The following is a 20,380-nucleotide window of genomic DNA, read 5'->3' on the forward strand; positions in this document are numbered from 1 at the left end:
TAATATGACTTTAAAGCTCAGGTATGAGAATAAAACATGTGTTTCGATGCAACGTGAACAGCTACCCACTTTTGAGACTTAGAAATAACACCCTGCTGCCTCATTCAGGAACAGACACCGTGTGTATAGGTCTTATTTTCCACTCTGGGAACTCGGTCCCAAATTTTTTCACCCATGAGAAGAAAGTGGCAAACTCACACTGGAATATACGCACTAAATAAAAGATGAGCTGCCACATAAATACCTCGAGGAAAGTCTAGTATGCGATTTCTGAAAAATGGTTTGATCTGTGAAAATAGTTTCTGGTGGCATAGACCAAACCAAAGGATGTCACCTTAGAAAACACAGAGAATTGCCGTTTTTATTTCTTAACTGTTTCAAAACTTTACTTCTTTGGTGGACAGAGAGACAGAAACAGAGGCAGAAACACAGACAGAGAGCCTCCATCTGCTGGTTCATTATCTAAATGCCTGTAAATTCCAGGGCTGAGCCAGCCCCAAATCAGAAGCCTGGAACACAATCCAGGCTTCCCATGTGAAAGGCCTGGGCCCAACTGCTTGGTGCATTAATTGCAACTTCCCAGGGTGCACATTAGCAGGAAGCTAAAACGGAGCGTGGAACCGGGACTCCAACCCAGTCACTATGGCATGGAATGGCAGTATTCCAAGTGGCAATTTAACCACTGTGCCAAACACTCACCCCAAGGATTCCTTTGGTCAAAATAACACATATTCATAACTAAAAATATGAGAAATGCATTTTTAAATTAGAAAAACCTATCTATATTTCTCGTATTCAAGATAACTTATCATGGCTAATATTCTGATATATTACTACCATTCTTTTCAGTTAACCCCTTAGTAAAGCCACAATATAATGATATCTAAGCACTTTATAAACATACATTAAATTGTTTCATTTTACAGATAAAAAATAAGAATACATTGAACTTAACTTGCAATTTACAAAAAAGTTAAAATAATAAAATGAAAATCACCATAAATTTTATCATCATGTTTTGGAAACATTTTCATTTGGCTCTCTCATTTTGTTTTTTCCTAGCCTACTTAATTTTAAAGCATGTGCAACATAGGAAAATTCATATGTAATAGCTACCATACTTGATTTTTAACTGCTCCCCACTCAGCTTTTTCAATACAATAATTATAAATACAAACCATGTTTACCAAGGGTTCTTAGCAATAGAAGTAAACATTCTGTTGCTCTCTGCAGCTCTGACTTTAAAAATGGGAAGAAAAATCCTCATTTCAGTATCTCTCCAGCACAATGTTCCAATAGTGCTGTTTGCTAGACAAGTCTGGCGTGAACACCAGTCCTTGTTTGAAGTAATCGCCACACATACTCTGAGCTTTCACCTGAGCTGTGAAGAGCAGACCACAAGCAAAGCATTTCCTGATACCAACAGCAAAGTGGAGGCCACAGAGAAATAATCCACTGGGGCCTTCTGTGTTCTGGATCCCAGCTAAGTAAAGAAGATGCTTAGTTGTGCACAATCTTTCTCCAAACATAAAATAAATACAACCTTTTAAAAAAAAAAAAAAAAAAAAAAAAAAAAAAAAAGATGCTTAGTTTTGTTTATAATATCTCAATTTTTAAGGAATAAATTTTGATTCAACACTTGGTAGATTTGCATAAACCTTCAAGTGAACCTTTCGAGAGAGCTGTGCTATTATAAATGGTTGCATAGATGGGAATGTCTTTCTGTTGTCTCAGCATACAACAGAGCATTATGAGTGGGTTCATACTTCGTGAGGACCCACAGGTTTTTCCTATTAAAATTAGTAGCTACTACCATGTTTTCTTTTAGAATTTTGTGAGAAAAATCTTAGGAAAGCCTGAATCTTTACTTATGTAGTCACATTTCTATCTGTTTAAGAAAATGGTTTTTCCTTGCCGTTTATAAGTTTTGTCGAAATACATCAATATAGAGCCAGTATTGTGGCACAGTGGATTAACCACTTCTTGCTGTACCATCATCTCACATCAAGGTGCTGATTCAAGTCCCAGCCACTCCATTTCTGATTCAGCTTCCTGCTAATGTGCATGGGAAGGCAGCAACGTATTTGGGCTTCTGCTACCCATCTGGGAGACCAGAATTCCTAACTCCTGAGTGTTGCAGTCTTTTGGAGAGTGAACCAGCACATGTAAGATCTCACTCCCTCTCTGTCTCCCTGCCTTTCAAATAAACAAACAAATAAATAGATCTTTTTTAAAAAATCATGATAATGTTCCTACTTTTGATACTTTCTTAGAATCTCACTGTCATTGTTGGCACTGAAATAGTTTTTATACTCACAGGAATTTTCTTTAATTTTACCCTGAATTATTAAAATTTGTCCTTTACTTTTCAGATGTTCTAGTATTTTTTTTCCTTATGTATACTTACAAGTTGTAGCTAATCTCTCAATTCTCAGACTTCCAACATGTCTTGTGACATAATTGTTTATAAATCTCCATATTCTAAGGAAACTTCTCTAGTTTGTTATACATATCCTTGATAAAATTTTTCTGCAGTAGCAATTTAACCTTTAATTTAATTAGCAAAATTTGATTGGCCTTTCACTGTTTTTCTTTAAATCGTCTATATCCTCTCTTATCCTAATATATCTTCATCTCCCCTTGTTTTCTCTTAATGACGTGTTGATACCTTTTTTCTTTTTGCTAGATTCCTAGATAAATCAAATTCTATTAAAGATATTACATAGTTTCCTAATCTTTTCATGGTTATCGTAAGATTTCTGCAGCTCTTGTGAGCATTTTCCAGAAATGAGTTTATTCATAGGTCACACATTGTTGGAAAGTTCATTGTGTTTACTCATCACAAAAGGTAGAAATGTGTCCAACATTCTATACGTGTCACCTTTTACCCTCCACTTCAGTTTTAGCCTAAGCCACACCTCGGAACTACACCCATGTGACAAATTCATAAACAGCTCTTTCAAAGATTCTTATCATCATGTTTGTTCTCTCATGACCTATTATCCTGACATTGAGTTTTTTTCTGCCTTAAGTCCTAGACTCTCTGGTACTGTAAAAGTGAAGAACATAAAGCATTCTATTTCCAAGTATTTATTCCTAACAGCATTTTGTGAGTCTCTACTTCCCTCCCTATGTTTTGTATATACACATATTTTGTATGTGGGACTACCATTCGTGTGCCAGGAAGTTTCTTTAACAGTTTCCTTTCTGCCTTCCACCTGCAGTATCATTGGTTATTTTGTAGAAACTATGGTTTCTAAATAATCCAAAGTAAAAGAGAAATCTTGCTGTGTAGTTGGAAGGAGGGAGATCTGGTGAGAAGGGAAGGAAGGAAAGAAAGCATTCACTCTACACTAAATACCCCTGGGTTAAGGAAGACTACACTGCCCAGTCTTCTGGTTGGCCTGGTGCTTGAGGCTTTCATTCCAAAATCGGACTATTGAAGAAGGATAAGAATGGTTCTGAAAGGCAGGCTTTCTGGTGGAATGACTCGGTACCTCAGGTGGTCCCACCACTGTCCTTTTCCCTTTAAATCCAATATGTCTTTCAGGAAATTATTCTGAAATTCTTGTCATTGCCTTGACTGACTGGCAGTCCCAGTTTAACCTATTTTAAGAATGTTGGTCTGTTTCTTTATATTCAAGCATATTTAGTGACAAGTTCCAAGAGCTGGTTAGGTGTTGCCAACCAGATACCATTTTAAACCAAAAGTCAAGATTTGCATCAGCTCTTTTTAAAGGGCATCACATTGAAAGTTTGCGTTCAAATTCTTCCTTAGGGTGTGACTTCTGCCTGTGGGTTCTTCTTTACATTTGCGTCTTTACCTAGAAATGATAACAGGCCTGAGAAGAGAATATTTATTTTTAGCCTTGCCATTTGCAAGGCCATTTTCTCAGAAGATGCTTAGGATAAAAACATGTAAATCAATCATTTCATCAAAATAATAGCTTTCAAAGTATTATTTTTTCCATTTGGTTGTTGTTTTTTTCATCTTTTTTTTTTTCACTATCTAAACCATACCTAGGTTCTATATAAAAAAGAATTTTGGATTTTACATCATAGAAAAAAAAGTTTCTCTTGGCTTGATTTGCTGGTAAGGAGGTGTGCGAATGGCCTCAAGTTATACATTTGCAGAGGAAATACCATCCAGATGCTTAAGTCAGCCTTTTCTTGGCAGCCAACAAGGAACCACACTGAAACTGAGTGCAAAATCTTTAACAAAAGAATTCCAAAAGCTCTTACCTTTGAAATGGACGTTAATTAAAAGAAACAGTCATATCCTTCAGGATCAGAGGTGAACTACTATTAATCAGAATTCATCACACAATTAATATCATGAACCAATTCGCAAATGGAATAGTAGGAAGAAATTTCGAGGTGAGAATAGAGAATGGACGTATTCTCTTACCTAACTCACTATCCTTCATGTGTTACAGTAAAGGGGGAAAAAATGAACACTCTGGTCATAACAAACTGGGCAGATTTTGTTTTCGGAGAGGTGTTTGCCATTACATATTGCACATAATGTATGGCACTGTTAGGAGGAAAAAATTGGAGTCAAAGTGGCTGGAAAGTTAGGTCTGCTCTGTAGCGCTGTGAGATTGTTGACATCTGCCGAGGTTGGAGCGCTCAGTAAGCAGGAAATGGGGTGTCACTCTGAGTGGTAGTTTACCATTATCCTGGCATCCTAATGAAGTGTCTGCAGTGCACAGAGCTTCTGGATGGCATCTTAACGCACGGCTAAGCAAAAGCACTTCTCTCCCTGTCACTGTCATCCATCTGCCTGCACCCTACTGTAGCCAATGGGATGGAACCATGCTACAATGTGCTCTAAGCCATTTAGAGTTGCACATTGCATAATCCGTCCCATCAAATATGTAAAAAATGGCTATTATTGGTTATTTTCCTCAAACTCTGGCACCCGGAGTTTGATACATTAAAGTTAAACTTTCTGAAGTGCTGTTTTTGCTATTAATTCCACTTTCCCCCACTTTCTGAACAGAGAATAGTTGCATCCTCATTGTCTTAAGTCTTGTTAATGGAATGAAAGAATTGCATGAATATTCATAAAAAAACTTTACTGTACATCACACTTGGTGAATGCATCAATTTACAATATAATGGAATGATCATTTTCTTTGAGATAACCATTTTTAAGTAAAGGAGAACTCCCACTGCAGTTTGGTTATTTTCTTTTTTAGGGCACATGATTGAGTTTGCAGTGAGTTTGAGGTCTTTTAATAGATATCTTTAAAGACAGTGCATTTCACAATGTACATTTGCATTTTAAGCTAGTATTGTCAATGCCAGATGATTAAATTTGGAGCTTGAATATTCTGTCCGATGAAATTCAGATGCACTGGAGAGAAGGATGTCTGTTATTAGGCGGCCTAAGCAGAGCAGAGTGTGTGTGTAATCCTCTCGAAACTTCTGGATAGGCTCTGCAGAGAAGGCTGCAAAGCAGCTGGGCTGTCATGGCAAGACCAAAGTGGCAAGATGGTCCCAAAGTTGAGGAGGAGCTTTCTGTTAATAGACAGGGGCAACGGGAATCTGCTAAACTGGGGCAGGGGCTGGGGGAAGCAGGGAGGGGACGGTTATATAAACAAAAGGGCATAACATAATTTGGTTTCATCAGGAATTTTTTCACAGACATTAAAACTATGGTAAACATAACAGCGGGGAAGCTTGCACAGCCGCACAGTGGGAAGCTTAAAGCGTCTGCCGGAGCTGTGCCTGGCTCGAACCACTGCTAGAAGTCCCGGACTTTCATTAGCACTCAACAGCTCACCCAGTTCCCCAGAAAAGGAGAGACATCCAAGCATCAAAGCTCCTCACTAATTATTGTAAATGCTCCCAGGTTACAGTTTTTTTTTTTTTTTTGGGGGGGGCGGGGGAGGGAGTTGAGGCAATAATGGCAGATGATGTTAAACCAGAACAAAAGAGTCCTTGTGAAATGAAAAAAGAATAAAAGGGCTTGCTAGCTGCTTATTTGCTTGCTTGTTTTTACATCATTGTAGCCATTCATTAGCTTCGTAAGGCCAGATTTTGAAATATCAGGCCACCATTTTACAATGAAACTTTAAGATTGAACCAAATTATGTGTCACTACTTTTGAACAGTTAAAGCGCAGGTTAATTTCACAAATGACCTCTTCCTCAACTCCCAGATTTATGCACATGTATCTCACAAAACTCTGAAACAGAAACTGTTTCCTTTGCAGGAAAGTTGTAGTAATACAGAAATATTATTGAACCAAATGCAACAAGGTAGGCCATGTAATGCATATCCCTGCAAAATACTCTCCCTCAGATTAAAGTGTGCTTTTTTCCTTAAACAATGGGTTCATTTGAGAGAAATGTAGTGCCTGTACAAAAAGAGAAAGATCTACTATTGATGCCCATAAACATTGAAGATGATAGGTTTTTTTAATGGAATATAGGTGTTTATTTTTGCTAAAACCAGCCTAGAGAATCTGGCTTCTCCATTCATATCTCCCCAGCTGCTGTCTGCAATACAGCGCATCAGCTTTGCTTCATGTGTGAGCATTTCTCCAGAACTCATTTGCAAAAGAGTGGAAGCAATATTAAACACCACATCCAACCTCTTTTAAACACACAAAGAAATGGAAAAACACATCAGAACTAGACCATTGAGAAAATCTTCCTTTCAAATTTACTGTTTGCTTCACATGCTAGCATAAAATATCCCACAAAGTCCTGTTTGTGATCCATTTGAAACAATCTTGATTTGCTTAAATGGTCACATTCTTCTTGTACATTTCTTCCTAAATGCAAAAGTGGCAAAGAATTCTCCTCCCTCTTCATTATAAAAGTGCAGAATTTCTGGCTTGTTTATTCCTAATGGAACACTTGAGAAAGAAGAAAATATATAAATATCTCTTTCAGAAGATTAGTTGTCTCAATCTTTATAAAAGAGAGGATTTGTTCATTATTCCTCCACAGTAAACAACTTGGGCTTTGCATTGTAATTTTCCATTTTTAAATTAATGCATTTCACTTTAGGTACTTGGTGCCATGGTTCTCAGACACTGAACCTTTTAATATCCTATTTCTTCAATACTATGTATAAGTGTGTGCCATCAGGACATTGATAGAGATAGAATCCAAGCACATTTTTAAAACAAATTTATTGAAGGAACTTTCTAACAGTCTCTTAAAAACTCACAATCGAACAAGACAAAACTATTTTACTCCTCATGAGAATGCATTTCAGGGCACAAGATTTCAGTCCAGAAATGACCTGAGTGTTTGGAGTTTTTCAAATAAGCATAAGAACTTTTGTCTGATATATTGGTAAGTACTCTATTGACAAGGTCAAGAACAGAAAATACTGGCCACCAATTCAGAAGAGACAATGATCATTAAAGAAAAAAAGTAGATGGTTTATCAACTTCAGGTTCCCAAGTACTGTGAAGTTTCTTTACAGAATGTGCAGTAAAGTCCTCTGACCATAATGAAATTATGCCCATATGTACACCTGGTTCTTCAAAAAATTATATCAAAGACGTTAATGAAAAATGGCTAATATTTTCAGAAAACTAGAGAGAGAGAGAGAGAGAGGGAGGGAGGGAGGGAGAGGAAAGCAAGCTGTGGCAAAAAACCTAGGCTCAGCAGCTTTCTGGGGGAAATGGTGAAATGTGACTATGTGATTTATAATGAGAAAAGGTATCTACAACATACAATTTTCTACCTAGCTGCAAATAATAATTCATAGTGATGTCCCTTCCAGATAAAAGACCTTTGCTATGTAGGACCCATGTGGTAAAATGATCATGATAAATGTCAGACCAGTGCAGGTAACGGCTTTACAAACCATTAAGATTAGCTGGCTCTTTTTTCCGATGATAACAGTAACCATGCTGTGACTCTATGTGGTAATAATATCTCAGTCCTGATAAATGCCAGAGCCAGGCAGAGGTGTTTATCATTCCCAGTTCAGAAATGCTGACTAAAGTTACCACATGTTGCCTGTTTTTCTTCTTCACAATAGTCCCACAGTTAATTAAAAAAAAAAAAAAAAGAGCTGAATCACAAAATTGTTTTATAATCCATTACTGAAAAGATTTTGATGTTTATTTAGTTAATAACTCTTCCCTGATCTCAGTGTCACTCTGTGGTCATGTCACATGAACTGGCTGGACAAAGTCTATGACTAACCATTATCTCCTCTTCATACATCTTTTGTTCAAAACGAATGGTATAGATACAGCTTAACATACTCCCTTAGAAACATATATTTTAAACTAAAATATAGGGGAAGTACTTCTTAGATCACATTTTCCCTAATTGTGAGATAGATCCTACTCACTTTCAAGTGAATTTTTTTTAATGTTCTAGAAATTTAATTTGTCTACCAATGGAAAGTGTGAGGATACTATATACTAAAAACTTCAAACCGTGAACATTTTTTGTAAGATTTCTACCCTTGTGAAAATGTACAAAGAAAATGCTTAACTATGGAGTTGAGTATTAACATCAATTAGTGCTTTACGATGATTTTAGAGTCAGACACACATGAATAAGTATACTTTAAAGAACATTTTCACAAAGAGCACTGAATTCTGAAGAAATAAGCTTTTATTTCTCAGCATGGGCCTAAGGATAAATCAGTGCCATTTGTAAGTCACAGAAATGCCCTTGACCACCATGACACCTATTCTTTGAAGAACAAGCAGTTCTATAGGAGGACAATAAGGTCATGCTTTTCCTGTGAGGAGTGGTGCTGGGGTGTCCGCCACTCCTCTCCTCTTCAATTCAAAGTGGGACACCTCTGTAAACTAAGGAATGCAAGTGTGGTTTCAGAGTCAGTTTCAGGATGGTCAGTTTCAGTCAATGTTATCATTCTAAGATCAACTGCACCAAAGAATATCCTTTATTAAACGTTTCTTAAACATTAAAACATGAGTACTCTTTCCAAATTTGACCCAATGTGAGATAAATGTACCAGAAGGTCCTTGGTTAACATAATTAGATGAAAAAGAAAAGATGGGCCGGCACCGCAGCTCAATTGGCTAATTCTCTGCCTTGCGGCGCCGGCACACCGGGTTCTAGTCCCAGTTGGGGCGCCGGATTCTGTCCCGGTTGCCCCTCTTCCAGGCCAGCTCTCTGTTGTGGCCTGGGAGTGCAGTGGAGGATGGCCCAAGTGCTTGGGCCCTGCACCCCATGGGAGACCAGGAGAAGCACCCGGCTCCTGCCATTGGATCAGCGCGTTGCGCCGGCCGCAGCGCGCCAACCGCGGCGGCCATTGGAGGGTGAACCAACGGCAAAGGAAGACCTTTCTCTCTGTCTCTCTCTCTCACTGTCCACTCTGCCTGTAAAAAAAAGAAAAAGAAAAAGAAAAGATATTATCACTTTCGATAAATGTATTTAAAGATGTATGAAAAGTCAAGCATAATAATTTTGATGACCCTCAGAAATTAAGTAGAATTTTATACTCATGGATTTGTAAGACTTTAAGTTGTTTTGAATTTTTTTGCATAATTAGCAAACAACAAAAAAGTTTTTTTGAGTTTAATAATCATCTTAGATGATCCTTTCTGTCAGAAGGTATGATATGTATACTGAAATATTTGTTATGGCATATTTTGTATTTTATCTGACCATTTTGCATTGCAAAATGACAAAGATAGGAACGAACTTTCTATCTACTGCAGGTTGCACCACAGGCCTTAATAAATAGTGTTTTCTTCAACCAAATATACATGCATTCGTTTGGCATTCTATAAAATATTTAAGGAATGGCTAAATTATTTCCTTTATAATAATTTTCTCACTGTGCTTTGCCAGAGTGAGAATACATATGGAAATAAATAGAAGATGCTCTTAACAAGATTGTTCCTTACACTACTTTTTTTTTCAACTTTTAGTTAATAAATATGAATTTCCTAAGTACAACTCTTGAATTGGCTGGCACTGCAGCTCACTAGGCTAATCCTCTGCCTGCGGTGCCAGCACCCCGGGGTTCTAGCCCCAGTTGGGGCACTGGATTCTGTCCGGATTGCTCCTCTTCCAGTCCAGCTCTCTACTGTGGCCCAGGAAGGCAGTGGAGGATGGCCCAAATGCTTTGGCCCTGCACCCACATGGGAGACCAGGAGGAAGTCCCTGGCTCCTGGCTTCGGACTGGTGCAGCGCACCGGCCATAGCGGCCATTTGTGGGGGTGAACCAACGGGAGGAAGACCTTTCTCTCTGTCTCTCTCTCTCACTGTCTAAATCTGCCTGTAAAAAAAATTAAAAAATAAACAACTTTTGAATTATGGAAGCTTTTCCCCCCATAACCTCTCTCCCACCCACAACCATCCCATCTCCCACTCCCTCTCCCATCCTATTCTTCATCATGATTCATTTTAAATTATCTTTATATACAGAAGATTAACTTAGTATAAACTAAGTAAAGATTTCAACAGACTGCACCCACAAAGACACACAAAGTATAGAGTACTGTTTGGGTAGTAGTTTTACCGTTAGTTCACATAGTACAACACATTAAAGACAGAGGTCCTATACAGGGAGCAGGTGCACAGTGATTCCATTGTTGATTTAACAATTGACACTCTTATTTATGACATCAGTCATCACCCAAGGCTCTTGTCATGAGCTGCCAACGCTATGGAAGCCTCTTGAGTTCACCGACTCTGATCTTATTTAGACAAGGCCATATTCAAAGTGGAAGTTCTCTCCTCCCTTCAGAGAAAGGTACTGCCTTCTTTGATGGCTTGTTCTTTCTGCTGGGATGTCACTCACAGAGATCTTTCATTTAGGTCATTTAGGTAATTTTTTTTGCCACAGTGTCTTGGCTTTCCATGCCTGCGAAATTCTCATGGGTTTTTTTAGCCAGATCCGAATGCCTTAAGGGCTGATTCTGAGGCCAGAGTACTGTTTAGGGCATTTGCCTATCTATGAGTCTGCTGTCTTTACACTACTTCTGTTTTTCTTTTTTTTTTTTTTTTTTTTTTTTTTGACAGGCAGAGTTAGACAGTGAGAGATACCAACAGAGAGAGAGTTATAGACAGTGAGAGAGAGAGACAGAGAGAAAGGTCTTCCTTCCATTGGTTCACTCCCCTAATGGCCGCTAAGGCTGGTGCTGCGCCGATCCCAAGCCAGGAGCCAGGTACTTCCTCCCAGTCTCCCATGTAGGTACAGGGAACCAAGGACTTGGGCCATCCTCCACTGCCCTCCCGGGCCACAGCAGAGAGCTGGACTGGAAGAGGAGCAACTGGGACTAGTACCTGGCACCCCAACCAGGACTAGAACTGCCAGTGCCGCAGGTGGAGGATTAGCAAAGTGAGCCATGGCGCCAGCCTTCCTTACACTACTTCTAACAGCATGTCCTGGATAGCCTACTGTCTCTTGGACCAAGACCAGATTTCACTTCTGGAAAGTGCACTAAAGTTTATCATTCAGCTGGAGCTTACCTCACTTCAGGAATCCATACGTATGGCCATAGGTAGGCCAGAATATTTTTGATACTAACATAAACTGACAATAAAGAGATGTTGCCATTAAAAAGTATTTAGAAAGGATTTCAGGGCCTATTTGGTCAAAAAAGACATAGTATTAACATCTAGAAAGAGAAAGAGTGAGCATGAACACAAGGAAAAGTGTACTGGAAGTGAGGTGATCAGTGCTGATTTTTGGACAATCCCCACTACAGAGAAAAGCAAGTCTGACTTGAGTCACAAGGATTCAGCCCTTTCTGGGTCTTTCCTACAAATAATGCACCTCTTTTTTCAAGATGAACATTCTGACAGAGCTAATCAATGCCTAAATCCAAATTTATCAGGCACCTGCAGGCATGGAGGATGTGCCTTCCTTTTAAAGTAATATAAAATATAACTTTTTTGGTTTTTGGAGGGAGAAGGTGCAGAATCTTGAAAAATTGTGAATTGGCAACTGCACTTTAGCCTCAATGCCAAAGTTATTGCTTGTTTATGATGCTTCTATCCATACTATGTCTGCTTCAGAATTTTAACCAAACACTCTGATAATTTACAGCATTCTATGTATTTACAAAGCTATTGCATACTTGCAAGCTATTCCTGCCTTTAGATAAGGGGCAGTATAGAATAAAATTTATGATTTACATGATTTTGGAAACAATCTTCAAATAGGAAAAATCAGATGTCAGAGCTCATAGAGAAGACAATTACAAAGAAACATTTTAAAAGGAAAGGGGCTAACATTAAATAGCACTTGTTATGTGCATTAAAACATGCAGTTTCACAAAATTCCCATGAGATGTGAATAGTTTTTCTGGATTTCAAAATTCTGTTTATTTGGGAGTCAGAGAGGGAGAGAGCAGCTGGCTGCACAAGTGAGAGCTCCCAGCCACTCTCACTCCTCAGATGCATGTAATGGCCAGAGCTGAGGCTGGGCCAGGCCAATATAGGAGTCAGGAACTCAGGTCTCCCATGAGGGTGGCGGGAATCCAATTACTGGAGTATCACCACTGCTTCCCAAGATCTGCAGTTAGCAAGAGACTGAAACGAAGAGCAGAGACAGGCATTGAAGCCAGGCACTCTGATGTAGAATATGGGCACCTCAACCAGTGTGCCAAGAGCTAGATCAAATGCTTGTCCCCTATATTTTTCCCACAGAAAGGATATTCTCTCTCTCTCTCTCTCTCTCTCTCTCTCTCTCTCTTGCTCTCTCTCCCTCAAATTTATTTATTTATTTGAAAGGCAGAGTTACAGAACGCAGGGAAGAGAGAGAGAGAGATAGAATATCTTCCATCTTCTGGTTCATTCCCAAAATGGCTACAACAGCCAGGTGGGGCCAGGCCAAAGGCAAGAGCCAGGAGCTTCTCCTGGGTCTCCCACATGGATGCAGGAGCCCAATCACTTAGGCCATCCTCTGTTACCTTCCCAGGCCAATTAGCAGGGAGCTGAATGGAAAGTGGAGCAGCTGGGTCTCGAACTGGCACCCATACGGGATACAAGCATTGCAGGTGGTAGCTTTACCTACTATGCCACAATGCCACCCTCCTACCCCATATTTTTAAGTAAAGAATTGAAAGCATCAGAAATTTAAGCAACTTGTCCAAAATCATCCAGCAATGCAAAAATTCTCAGTTCCTCCAGATTCCTTCATGGTATACCACTTCTCTTATTTATAATGTGTTTGAAGTATGTGTACATTGTAACAATTTGTGAGGTTTGAATTTTTCCCAGACTGTCTCTTCTAAAGTAAATGTAAGCTATTTAAAGACATTAAACTATTGTTTTCATACTTTGGATGATTCCTCAACCCTCAACTCAAGTTTTGTCTTTTAAAAACATACCCTTAAAGACTGGTAACTAATTGTAGGGTAATGCTGAAACAAATAAAATCTTCTCTAAGGCTACTCACACCTCTCTATAAGAAAGCTGTCTCTAACTAAATTCTGAAATGGCCACCATGCAAAAGTAGAAATTGGATGGAAACTAGAGAACTGCTTTTTACCAAATATAGCCCTGACCTATAGTGACTACCATGTTTTTCATACAGGATACATTAAACATTCCAGAATAACTTTCAGAAGTGCAACAGCTGTGGTACTGCTGACCTCCTTAAAATAAAGGGATACAGTTGTCCTTTAAGAATTATAGATAATAAGATGAATAGTGCCCCCTATACATTGGGTGCCGGGAGAATCCAGTCTTGTCTTCCTCTGGATGAACCTATATAACATAGCAGAATTTATTTTAAAATATGATTTAATGTGTGGCTATAAATAAGTAAAGAAAAACAAACGCTTGGATGATAAGGCCGGAAAAGTGCCCCGAGGTCATCAGGCCCACAGTTGTTCACTGTGCAGATCTCTTTCCATGGTCATATAACTTTATCTTATCTCTTTTCTAAGAGGCATTTGGTTGTAAATGTCCTTGTTTCAGCAGCAACATTTCACGCAGATAAATGCAAATGTAACTATCATAAACCATATTTTAGAAAACATACCCTGAAAAGCAGGAAATCGAGAGAAAACTATAAACTCAGACTTTTAGCATAACATTAAAAGCTATTTCCCTCCATGGGAAAGACAGTACTTCTCTAAGTAGCATGGGGTTGTTTTCTAAGAAACTCCTTGACCACAATGAGTTTGAGTTGTTTGAAAAGATAGGGAAGTAACCTGATTTAACATTACACATTGTATACATTCATCTCATTGCCATACTGAAACCCCATAGATACATGCAACTTAGATAATCATCAAAAAAAGAAAAGAGGGGCCTATGGATGAGGCGTAAGCATTTGTGAGAAATGGTTGAGACTCACTACTGGATGGCAAAAAGTTTTATATGGAGCTATGGTTTCAGAGTGCTGACATTGAAGTGGCTCTACGATACAGGCTGGGACTAAAATGGAGGTATTAAAACATAAAGTAGATACAGAAATAAATCATAACAGAATGAGGATAGGAAGCAAATGTAAATGAAATGGGGAAGAATTATGATGTTCATTATTTCTGTAAAGATTTTTTGTCTCTTTGTATATGCCTTATCTAAGAGCTTCTTCAGTTCTGTAAGTAGCAAATTGTCATTCCCCCACCCCAGTCATAATGTAAAAAAGTCAGAGCTATCTCAAAGTCTTCTCAAAACTTACAGTGCTTCACGATAATGAGAAACCATATGCTGAAGGAGAAATATTAATAGTAAATGCTGTCTTTCAGATGCTCACTGAATCAATTGAAGACAGTTGACACATCTTTAGTAAGCCGTGTATGAATCTTAGCTCATTAACCACTCCTGTATTATGTATGCTGATTCCAATTCCTAATATGACACATCAATAAACCAGATCTGAAAAGGTGTCATTTCGATTTTAATGTATCCAATTGTATTTTTAGATGTTCCCCCACTTAGTAGCGTTTGCGTTATTTCCTGATTTTACCAGCTATGGAAGAGTGGGTGTGGTATTGATTTGAATGAGAAAGCACTACTTTCCTATATTTTTTTTTTTCAAAAAATTTTCTTCTGATTATGTTGTAAGAAAAAAATGTTGCTTCTGAATAGTTCAGCTCTCTGAGGCATCATGCAGTTCCCCTCTAAGAGTTAAGTACAACTTATCCACAGACATGTGTGTACCTCTTTCCAACTGCGTGATACCTCAAATATGTGTGAATGAAGAAAGGGAGAGAGAAATATTTCCATAAAATATTATTCATGTAGAATGTTTCTTATTGGCACACTTGTTAACCACCATATACTTTTATAAGGATTTTTATGTATAAATGAACTACTCACCAATCAGATCATCAACTTCGCAGCCCATCAGAAAGCATTTATGGCATTGTTTAATGGATGGCTACCATAGCAATTGTGTTTCACCCACTGGCATCCTCTCAGTTCAAGAATTTGCAAGTACATTTTGAATGTTCACTACAACCAGATAGTAGGCTAAGTGCTGGAAATAAATGGAGAACCAGACTCAGCAGAAGTGCAAGACTGTTCTGACTGCTTCACAGATATAAGGAAGTTCTTTCAGGCTGTGTGTTCCATTCTGCATAGATTCAATTTTTAAGGTCATCTCACAATGCAACTATTCCATCTATATTCTAAAAACCAGGAAAGAGAAAACTGAATCCCAATAACAGTTGGCCTTAAGCCTCATTGGCCAGATTTGGTCACCTGCCCAATCCATCTGCCAATGGCCCCTTTGGGCTAGGTATATTGCCATTCTCTCCACAGGATTATCTTGCTAAGAGGATGGCCATTGAGTAGATGTCCATGTTACCTATCATTTTCCTACACATCATCTCTTCTGGTGGTGGATTCTTTAAAAATGATCAGGAGGTCTGTGATGGAAGCTAGAAATAAAGTATAGAAAAGGAAAATACTTAAGCAACTGTACCTGAAGTGTCTGAGTTCATTAAATGATTACAGTTCTGCATGGGTGTGTCCTGGTTAAAAGTGTGTGATGGATTTGCTAGTGTTCTAAGTAACTCAGTTGGTTTTCCCATCCATGCCTATAAAAGCAAAAGGAACAAGATGAAGGAAAGCAACCTTTGTGGTTTGAAGTCTTCAGCAACCCCCTGTTGTTAGAAATGTATACAACCAGGTATTCAGATATTTCTATTTTCATTTTTTTTTGCACTCTCTTATTTTACAGTAAAACCAAGGTCTGTCACAGAGAAATATTAATACAGAACTCATTTTAAAAAACTTTTGCCTTTCCACCAAATTAAGCAAATAGTAGGACATTTGTAAGTGAATCACACATTCCTCATGTATTAGGTTCTTACTGCTGCTGTAACAATATCATTATTTCAATGGCTCAAAACAGCACAAACTTAATTTCCTACAGTCTTGGGGTTGGGACAGTGACACATCTAAAATTAGTTTCACTGGGCAAAAATTCAGTTGTGGGTAGGCTTCAGTGACATTTGGAGGTTCTTTTTCTTACCTTTTCCATGTTAGAGGATATCATCATTCCAAAGCACATGACCCTTCATCTCATAATCTTTCACTACCTGCTTCTATTGTCATATCACCTTCTCTCTCTGATTCTCAACCTCCTGTTTCCTTCTGATAAGTGCATTTCTTACTATATCAGGCCTACCTAGGTAATCCAGAAAAATCTCTGCATCTCAAAAATACCTGATTTAAGCATACCAGATTATCCAGAAAATCTCTCCATCTCAAAATCTGACTTAATCACACCTGCACAGTTCCATTGCCATATGCAGTCCCACAGTCACAGACTACAGGGATGAGACATGGACTTCTTGGTAAGGCCATTGTTTACTCTATCATACTTTGCAAATGGGAGATTTGAGAAAAAAATTTCAATACTGGATCTTAAGAGGAATATTGTGTCACAGTCACACTGTTGCTGCATTGATGTTAACATGGTGTAATTCAGAGCCCATGTAATAAAACTCCACCAGAACTAGGTTGAGTACACCTATTCCCTTTGGTAACTGATCAGGAATTCCAGTTGCGAAGTCAGTCCAAAATTCTAAGAAAATTCTCTCGTGTACCTATTAAATTTCATTTCTTTCTAACTTTCCTTTTTTTTTTTTTTTTTTTTTTTTTCAGAAAAGCAAGACAACAACACGAGAGTTGAAACTGTGAAGTCTCTTGTACAAAAACTCCCTGCACCAAATCGTGACACCATGAAAGTCCTCTTTGGGCATCTAACTAAGTAAGTTGTAAGGTTTCTGGGTGTGTCACATTATAGTCATTTCCTAAATGAGCAACATTTAATTTCATGTCTCTTAAGAGTTTCCAAATGTGTCCATCTCATGATTTCCCCTATAGCTGACCTAAATTTTTCTGCAGAAGCTAAAGAATATACTACGGATAGGAAGGAGAACTTACAAAAGGGACTTCTAAAAGGTTTATTTTTTCCTGGCCTTTTCAACATGTAAATGTTTGCTGATTGATTGTCAGAACCAGCGCCAGGACCTGGGATGGGACATCTTGACTTTGTTATCTAATGAAATAGAAAGAGCATGAAGTGATTCCAATGTGAGTTCAGGCTTAGTCCCACTGTGTACCAAGTACTGTGATTGCAAATATGTGATTTAAACTCTCTAAAACCCAATTTCCTCGTTAGTAAAATGTCAGTTTCGATTGATAAGGTGTTGTCTATATAAACAGCTAAGAGAAGAGTATTCTAGGAAAAAAGTCAAATGATAAGACCCACAGGCCCCAAAGAGTTTAATGTACACTCAGTTCTCCATATCCATGTGTTCTCTATCTGCAGATTTAAACAAACATGGATCAAAAGAGTTCAGAGAAAAAAAAAACTGGATCTGTGCTGAGCATGTATAGGCCTTTTTCTTTGTTGATAATCCCTATTTAATACAATACAACACAGTATCATTATGTTTGGTATTATTAGTAATTTAGAGATTTTTTAAGTACACTATAGGATGTGTGTAGGTTAAGTGCAAATACTACAGTATTTTATATAAGGGACTTAAGCATCTGCAGATTTTGGTATCCACAGGGGTGCTAGAACCATCCCCCACAGACACAGAAGGGTGACTATTTGAGAAGCAGAAAGCAGACCAGGCTGGCTATTGGCTGATGAGCTGGCCAGGTGGTGGCAAGACCTGAGGTCCTGCACATAAGAGGAACCAAGTGTGTTGTGTCTCTTAGGGTTTCAGTTTGGCAGTTGTAGAAATGACAGTGCTACATACAAAGGTGGGCGAAACTACAGGAGGAACAAATTCAGTAAAAGAGCAAGTTTAAAAGCTCTATTTTGGACATGTTAAGTTTTAAATGACTCAGTGGCCTTCTGTTATCAAATTCTTTAGATAAGGCAGAATACAATACAAGTGATGAAATTTTGGCTTCCACCATAGACACATAGTAATATTGAAGCCTGATGATAGAGTATCAGATATATTGGACTGTTTGGCCTTTGTGAGATTAACTCTCCTTAATCATCCATTCCTTGTAATGAGTCATTACTACAGATTGTTCAACTAATCCATTACATGATTTGTAATTGTGAATAAAATGCATGCAGTTGCACAAAAAATTAGCAACCGTGAGGCCTGTCCCTTAAATAGTGATATTGGTTTACTAGTTACTCTTAGCTTATAGAGCAGAAGTAACTAATATGTCCTTCCAGACCTATTTCCATGTACATGCAAACATATGTATGTGCATATAGTTGCTTCTACTGCTAAAGTACATCGTACTGCTCATTTTGTTCCACAGTTGTTTTGCAACATATAAACAGTCTTCTGTATCATTAAACAGACTTAACTTATTCTTTCTAATGATGGCATAGTTACCCATGGTATGGATAATCTGTAACTTGCTGAATTAGACGTTGCATTAGGAAACAGGTTTAATCTAATTCATCATATTAGATTCTCTCTTATTTTATCCTCAGAGAGGAGCTTTGTCCCAGAATTCAGAACATCCCTTATTGTCAGAGTGTCTCTTCTTATCACTGCCACATCATGGCAACAGAGGGAAACTCAGTGTGGTTAGGTTAGTAAAAGGATTATGGACTTAAAAGAAACAGAGAGACTTATGGTCTAACCCTCGTTCTGCCTTCCCATTATTATGTCAGGCAAGTAAAATTGGATTAAATAATATCAATCATGTTTTGTGGTTATGAGAATTAAATGAGATAATGCATATAAAATGCCTGGCACAAGGTAAGCATTCCTCAAATATTAATTCTTTTCCTTAGGATTCAGACACACCATGAAAAGGGTTTCACATTACAAGTAAATACTGGAGTTCCTATCTCTGAAACTTTAACTGAACAAAGTCATAAAACAAATGGAAAAGTATCCTCTGCAATGCAATGCAACACCTAGTCTTGGAGTTCCTGAGAAATATCCATTACTCAAGTCTCAATTATTCCTGTATTTTTTTACTTAAAGGATGGCTATAAAAGGAAGAAACTAAGAGTCAGCTAAACCCTCCTACAACACACATACACACACACACACACACGAGCATCTATACAGATTAGTCTTCAAAGGGTGAGGCTCCTCCATGACCATGTCACACAATCCCAGTATTCACAACTAAAGTCTGATTGTGTTTATCACACCTAAATGAATTTCCTCATATTGTAGAACCTTTGTTCAGTTTAATAGAGATGTAAAAAACTAATGAATTAAATCTTAAATTAAGACATAAGATAAGATTATTTTATCTCCTTCCTAGCATTCACATTTGAAGATGTATCACTGTAGATGAGGCTAAGAAGTGTTACTTGCCAGCTACCAACCTTTCTTGGATGGTGTGACCATATTCCACCCTGCATCAATTTATAAACTGGATTTAATTATGCACAAGTGTGTGCACACGATTATATCTTGTTAAGCATTTTTTTTTTGCTAAGTTTTTGATAAACAGCCAATCGTGGCATGTCATCAAAGCCTCAGAAGACTAAATAAGAAGATTGTTTAACTAGAATTTAAATATATTCATGTTTGAAAGAATCATTAGAATGTTTTCCTTAGTCTTGATGCATTTGGTAGTTCTTCAGAAAATCCACCGTCAACACTTGTATGGAGTGTTTATTCCAAATTGTTGCAAATATATCTATTTTCAAGTTTGTTTAGTGAGGGTCAGGGAACATAATGAAGTGCCAAAAATTCCACTTGACCTACGTACTCTGCAGTCAACGGAACAGATCACCATTTTTGCAGAGCTTTGAATTAAACCTTCTTCTCAAAGCAGAACAGCTACCAACTAGGAAAGCTTAATATGGCACAGTTGGACTAGAAAGAAGGTGGATGTAAATCATGTCCACAAAAGCCAGAATATTTAAAGCGTTGTGATTATATTCAGCATAAAATTACACAATGCCTGCATAGGTTGTATAGTTTCAGAGTCTAAAGATGTTTAATCATGCTCAAGTTCAAGTGCTCCTGTTATCATAGCTTGAGACCAGGGATCCTGAA

The 20,380-nt window shown here is 38.0% G+C and overlaps 1 protein-coding gene across 1 annotated transcript in view; it reads left to right on the forward strand.

Annotated features, from left to right (window-relative positions):
- Positions 1–20,380, forward strand: part of ARHGAP15 (Rho GTPase activating protein 15) — a 631,814-nt gene that overhangs the window by 550,970 nt on the left and 60,464 nt on the right. The window contains exon 12 of the mRNA XM_062199545.1: positions 17,034–17,139. Coding sequence (XP_062055529.1) covers positions 17,034–17,139 — 106 coding nt within the window. The remainder of the gene's footprint in view (positions 1–17,033; positions 17,140–20,380) is intronic.

The sequence above is a fragment of the Lepus europaeus genome, chromosome 1 (genome assembly GCF_033115175.1).
Source record: "Lepus europaeus isolate LE1 chromosome 1, mLepTim1.pri, whole genome shotgun sequence".
NCBI classification, from domain to species: Eukaryota; Metazoa; Chordata; class Mammalia; order Lagomorpha; family Leporidae; genus Lepus; species Lepus europaeus.